Below are 6,950 nucleotides of genomic sequence, written 5' to 3'. Positions count from 1 at the left end.
TGTCCCTAGACCATGCTGCTTCTCCAACAGTTGTGCTGAAATATCTAGCAGGTCCTGGTGGAGGGGATGGAGGCCCTCTCGGGTCACTTTGCTACTCTCCACTAGGGCCCTCGGCCACCCCCTCCTTGCTGCAGATGCCCCAGGTTTGTTTTCTTTGGCTCCCTCATTAATGAGTTCCACAGCGCAATGCTAAGTCTAGTTATGCAGCCTTAATTGGTTTAGTTACAACAAGATAATTCCTTTTTTCTTCTCTTGGAGGCCTTTCTGTTTAAAGACATTTTAGCTGGAAGATGCTAATTATCAATGAGGAGAAAATGACACCTGAAGAGTTCATTTTCCATCTTGGTCTTTGGTTTTTCCTTTGAACTCTCTTTACACGGCCCTCTTTCCCACTTCATCACTTCTCCCCCACCATCATAAAAGAGAGCTCTTCCCTGGCCAGGCGGCAGAACTTTCTTTCTCGCTTGCCAGGGAGCCATTCCTTCTGCAGCTGTCTCGCAGGCATGGACAACCTGCGCGAGACTTTCCTCAGCCTCGAGGATGGCTTGGGCTCCTCTGACAGCCCTGGCCTGCTGTCTTCCTGGGACTGGAAGGACAGGGCAGGGCCCTTTGAGCTGAATCAGGTCTCCCCCTCTCAGAGCCTTTCCCCGGCTCCATCGCTGGAATCCTATTCTTCTTCTCCCTGTCCAGCTGTGGCTGGGCTGCCCTGTGAGCATGGCGGGGCCAGCAGTGGGGGCAGCAATGGCTGCAGTGTCGGTGGGGCCAGTGGCCTGGTAGAGGTGGACTACAATATGTTAGCTTTCCAGCCCACCTACCTCCAGGGTAGTGGTGGCCCCAAGGCCCAGAAGGGCACCAAAGTCAGGATGTCTGTCCAGCGGAGGCGGAAAGCCAGCGAGAGGGAGAAGCTCAGGATGAGGACCTTGGCAGATGCCCTGCACACCCTCCGGAATTACCTGCCACCTGTCTACAGCCAGAGAGGCCAGCCTCTCACCAAGATCCAGACACTCAAGTACACCATCAAGTACATCGGGGAACTCACAGACCTCCTCAACCGCGGCAGAGAGCCCAGAGCCCAGAGCGCGTGAGCTCCGTCCGGGGAAACTGACCGGTTCCAGCCTCCTGGGCAGGAGTAGAGGAGCTTTGAAGACCTGGATATCGTATTGAACAATGATCAGCGTAGAGTGATTTTTATGTAGTAAGCGTGGTAATCTTGTGATCTGAAAAACCCTAAGGGAATTCACATCTGACCTGTTGGACCCACCAGAACACTTACCTGCCAGATGAGCAAAGACTTTCACCTCCAGTTTTTTCCACCATCTCTGGAAGGCTCATCCTTTGCAAAGAGACAGATTATTTTGCCTTTCTCTGTCTGTTCAAGGTATTTTAAAGGGTCAAAGATTTTAAATGCATTTTTTTTAATAATGTAAAAGTGTTATAATCTCCTGCCATTTTGGTGTTGAGACCTTTTCTTCTGTTGCTAAGGAAACCTGTATTTTGTATAGGATCCAGTGTGATATCTGGATTCTTATTTAGAAAGATTTGTGCCAAGTAAAGGGCTTTTAGTGCTCTTGTTTCATTTTTTGTGTGTATGTGTGTGTGTTTGTGTTTGACTGAAATCATGCTGTTGCAGGGACCAAAATCACTTAAATGCAGAAGGCACTGGTGTCATGATAAATGGAAAGTCACAGGCAGACAGGCTAAGTTAAGACAGTGAAGATTCCAAAAGCCAGAGCCTCCTCTTCATAGGCAGACAGCTTGTGTGACAGGGAAGGAGGGTACGGGAAGGAGGAGGAGGAGGAGGAGGAGACAGCACCTCAGGGTTGACCTGGAGCAGGGATGGGTGGGCAGGGGCTCCCTGTCCTTTGTTCTGGGCCTGGTACGAACAGGACCTTATTTAGTCCTTTCACTTACTCATTTGTCAAATAAAGAGACAGTCTCAGAAAAAAAAAGAAAAAAAAGGTGATTTGCATACCATAAAGAATAACTAAAAGGGTCAGTATTAGAACTCAACAGTCTCTGATCCCTCCAAAGGCATTTACTTGCTCATCTTCCCCTCCTATCCATCTGCCTCCCCCCAACCCCAGATCCCCCACATGCACCCATCACCCACTCTTCGTGGTGCCTTGTCTTAGGGTGGGTATCTGTAGCACCCACAGTTTAGCTCATTTGAATGGTACAGGACATTGAAAAGGGGGCTTTGAATTAAGGAGGTTCTTAAAACTAGTGAGATTTTTTAAGGCTGAATTTTTCTCCCTATGGTTATTAACCATTAGTATTTGTTGTACATATCTCCTATCATCTTTTTTCTATTGGTGATTTTTTTTTCTTTTTAGTGACATAAATCACAAAAGCAGTAGATGTGTTCACTACTTCTCTGTCTTTTGTTTTTGCTGATACAAACATATACAAATATGTATAACTTGTCCTTTTTTTGCTGATACAAACATATACAAATAAATATAAGCATACATAAGTGTTAAAGAAAAAACTTGAAAATTCCTTTTTTAACTTAACAATATATAGTACAAGTTCTTCCAAGTTAGCACAAATAAATCTGTGGTGTAAATACCATTATTACCTTAATTTTATAGATGGGGAAACAGATGCATGAGTTGCTAAGTCACACATGCAAAAAGTTTAACAGAAAACAGAGGTTCTAGCAAGTTTCCATAGAACAGATTCTGCAAAATTTCTTAAGCGAGTCATCTTTTTAATGATTTTTAAGTTGCTTTCAGGTTTTTTATGACAAAAATGCTATAACAAAGATTATGGACAACTAGCTTTATCTACTGATGTGTTCAGTAGCTTGAAAAATTCCCAGAAATGAGATTTTTGGATCAGGGTATGCACATTTTACATTTTAATATTGTTATGTCACTTTTATAAAAGTTTGTAGTTATATATACTCCTCCTAGTATTATGTGACAGAACAAGTTGCCCCACATTTTCATTGGATATTATCAATTTTATGAATTTTTAGTGGATAAAAATGGTTCATTGTTGTGTTAATTTTAACTTTCCTGTCTATCATTTGAGGTGGAGCATCTTTATTTTATGTGACCATTGTTCATTTTGGTTCCTCTTCTAAAACTTGCTAGTTTATGTTCTTTGCCATTTTTCTATTGCGTTATCTTCTTGTTAATTTGAGAAAGTTCTTTGTATATTATGTATTGGAATATTTCCTTCCGATCTTTTTATATTGTATTCTTTTTTCTTTTTTATTGATGCATAATATTTATTCATATTTATAGGGTACATTTGATATCTCGTTACATGCATAGAATGTGTAATGGTGTAATGATCTAGTCAGGGTATTTAGGTATTCATCATCTTGAATATTTATCATTTCAGGACCATTTCAAGTCCTTGCTTCTAGCTATTTTGAAATATACAGTTCATTGTTGTTAATTATAGTCACCCTACTCCCTACTCTGCTATCAAACACTAGAATTTATCTATCTAACTCTATGCTTATACCCATTAACCAACCTCTCTTTATCCCCTACCCACCCCTCCCACCACCCACACTCCCTTCCTAGCCTCTGTTTCCTATCATCCTACTCTCTTTTTCCTGTCTTTTTTTCTCTCTGTTGCCCAGGCTGAAGTGCAGTGGTGCAATGATAGCTCACTGCAGCCTCAAATTCCTGGGCCCAAGCAATCCTCTTGCCTCAGCCTCCTGAGTAGCTGGGACTATAGGCATGTGCCCCCACCATGTCCGGCTAATTTTTGTATTTTTTGTAGAGCATGTTGCCCAGGCTATCATTCTACTCTCTACCTCCATAAGATCAAGTTTTTTTTTTAGCTCTCACATATGAGTGAGAACATGCAATATTTATCCTTCTGTGCCTGGCTTATTTCACTTAACATATTGACCTCCAGCATATTTGCTTTGATGATGTCTTTTTTTCTTCTTTTTTTCTGAGACGGAGTTTTGCTCTTGGTGTCCAGTCTGGAGTGCGATGGCGCGATCTTGGCTCGCTCACTGCAACCTCCGCTTCCCAGATTCAAGCAATTCTTCTGCCTCAGCCTCCCAAGTAGCTGGGATTACAGGGATGTGCCATCACTCCCAGCTAATTTTGTATTTTTGGTAGAGATATGGTTTCACCCTGTTGGTCAGGCTGGTCTCCAACTCCTGACCTCAGGTAATCTGCCCACCTTGGCTTCCCAAAGTGCTGGGATTACAGGCGTGAACCACTGCGCCTGGTGATGATGTCTTATGATCTTGATTATGGCATCTTTTTTTTTTAAGCTTTTCATTTTTATATGATCAAATTTGGTTTTTGTTTCATGGCTTATGTGTTTTTCTCCCTTGCTTAATTTTCCCCAGTTCCAAGGTTGTCCAAGTGTTCTCCTGATGTTTTGTAAATACTCTTACAGTTGTATTATTTATTTATGGGTCTTCCAAATACCTGCAATTCATTTTTGTCTATAGTGTGTGGAAGGAATCTAATTTTACTTCTGTGTAGCTTGTCATCAAGGATTGGTGGGTGGTGGTGAGGCACAGTTGCTAAGATGTCATTCTATGTATATAAACTTTCATCAGCTTCTCATATATTTGGTGTTTTAGAGAAAAAGCCAGAAAACATTGAACAATATGAAGACTTTCTCCAAGGAACTTTATCACATGCATATACAGGTGTTCATGTGAGAGTGTATGTGTGTGCACATATATATGTATTTGTTCACCTGTGTATGTGTTCATGCATGTGTATGTGTAGGTTGTGTTTTTTGTGTTGGAGAAGGAGGAGGGTATTGGGGTAAGGGAGAACCAGCTGTTCTAAAAATCAACTTTTGGTTCAAATGCTATTTTCCTCACCATTTTTAAATGAGTGGGACTCAAATGCTCTTGGCTTTGATTTTTCAAGCTCAAGTATTAACAATGGTTTATAAATAGCTTGGGCAATATTGGTTGTCCTGGGCACCAAATACTGTGAATGAATTAGGAGGTATTTCTTGTCCTCAGTTTCAAAATATCCCTTAATGTCACAGACTCACCTATTAGCTGGGTATGCCCTCAGGGCTTCTAAGGGACCCACTGGAGGGTAGGTGTCTGCAAAACCAGGAGAAGATGGCAGCTTCCTGGGAGGGGTCCTGTGGCCCAGAGCCTTGTCTCACCCACACTCCCTTCCTAGCCTCTGTTATCTATCATTCTACTCTCTTTTCCCACTGAGTGTTTCCCAGATTGCCAGGCTGCAGCCACAACTGCTGTACAGGATAGGCAGCTGTATATGAGTGTTTGACTCCTGCCAGTCCCCAGTGGAGTCGCCTCCCTTATCGGGAGGATAGCTGGAATAGGTCCCTCAATCCTCCAGGGAGTGTTTCAAAGCATCTGGCCTGGGCAAAGCTCAAGATTAGGAATAAGTTATTTCTGGTGCTTGGACAGGGAAAGGGTTGCAGAACCACAGTTCACATACGCCTACTCTGGTCAGTACTTCTACATTTATTATTTCATGTAACTCTCCTAACAACCCTAGGAGATGGGTATTATTCGTATTTTGAGGACCAGGAAATAAGTTTAGGCCAGTTAAGCTATGCAAAGCCACTTGGTCAGGTAGGGGCACTTGTCTGATTAGTTAGCTAGTGAGTTCAGCTCTAACTCCAAACTTCAGGCTCCTTCCCTTGGTCATGTCGCCTTCTTTTCCAGCTCACTCTGATGATGCTGCAGGCAAAGGGCTTGGCAGTGGGAGAGCATTCTAAACAAATGCTCACTCTTGGGGCCTCTCCACTTTTTCTCTGCTTCCCTACCCCTGGGCCCTCATCTTTCACCATCTGAAGCATTTCAGAAGGGACTATTTGTCTTGACCTTTAAATTATTTCCCTTTGAACTCCTGCCTCTGCCCTGAACATTTTCTCAGAAATTCTCTTCACTTCCTCTGCTGGTGCCTAGAGTCTTTCTTCATCTGCAGAGGAAATCTGACTTCTGTTCATTTGTGTTCAGTAAAGTGTTCCACAATTCACACCGGGCTGAGGTTTCTTTGTTCTGCTTGTAGTTTCTGCCACATTAGCTAATTGGGAGAGAGGCAAGGGAGAGAGGCCAAATCAGGGGTGGAGGGATTCTCTGCAAATTGTCAAGTCCACGGAACTACGCTTACATTAAAACCGTTGCTTTTTTTAAGCAACAGCAAAAGAAGATGCGTATGCAAATGCACTTGGGCTTCTAAGGTTATTACAATGGCTCAGTATGCTAGGTGCCTACACCAGGGTGTCATTAGATTCCTCTGACAATTCCTACACACTCCAGGCTGCAGGAGGAGCCTTGACCCTGTGGGATCAGCCCACGCTGGCCAGACAGGAACCAGAGCCTGGTTCACTCCTTTCGCCCTCTTGCTAGGAACCTGGGACAGTCTCTCTCTTGCCAGTAAAATAGTGAAGCTGAAGCAGTGTCCTTCTTAGAGCAGCCCGGAAGGTCTTTATCTTGATATTTTGGTCCCAGAGAGACCCTTGAATTCTGAGGAAGGAGAAAGCAGAAAAACTTCTGAGAAGGCTGGAGAAAAAGGACAATTATTTGTTTGTCTCTTGAGTTTGCCAACTATTGACCTTCTCTCCATTAGTTACATTCTTCTCCACATGAATGCTACTGACTCGTGTTTCTTTTCATTAAATTAAGTGGGGAAGCCTGGCAGGGCTGGAGGTCAGAGAGCTGATGAGAGAGAGGTATATTTAGAAAGTACAGCCATGGGCTATTTCCAGTCCAGTAAACAGCAGTGTGGAACTGTCATCTGAGGTGTCAAGGCTCAGTGCCAAGGCCTCTATATATGATTTCTGCTTTAATCTTGATAGCTAATGCTACACAATAGCTAATATTAGCCCATTTTATAAATAAATAAACAGGCTGAAAGAAAAAAAGTAATTATGTGCCCAGGGTCACATAATTGGGTGCAGAGCCCAGAGCCCAGAGCCCAGGTCTGCCTTTTTTTTTTTTTTGAGATGGGGGGTTTCACTCTGTTGCT

At 43.1% G+C, this 6,950-nt stretch overlaps 1 protein-coding gene across 1 annotated transcript; it reads left to right on the top strand.

Moving 5' to 3' along the window:
* Window positions 1-444: 444 nt before the first annotated feature.
* Window positions 445-1,786, top strand: MSGN1 (mesogenin 1). The gene has a single exon (XM_055252245.2). It carries the CDS (start codon window positions 504-506, stop codon window positions 1,083-1,085), a length of 582 nt encoding a protein of 193 aa, XP_055108220.1. The 5' UTR covers window positions 445-503; the 3' UTR covers window positions 1,086-1,786.
* The last annotated feature ends 5,164 nt before the right edge of the window (window positions 1,787-6,950 follow it).

The sequence above is a fragment of the Symphalangus syndactylus genome, chromosome 18 (assembly GCF_028878055.3).
Source record: "Symphalangus syndactylus isolate Jambi chromosome 18, NHGRI_mSymSyn1-v2.1_pri, whole genome shotgun sequence".
Lineage (NCBI taxonomy): Eukaryota > Metazoa > Chordata > Mammalia > Primates > Hylobatidae > Symphalangus > Symphalangus syndactylus.
The sequence above is the reverse complement of the archived record's forward strand: the minus strand, read 5'-3'. Positions and strand labels throughout refer to the sequence as shown.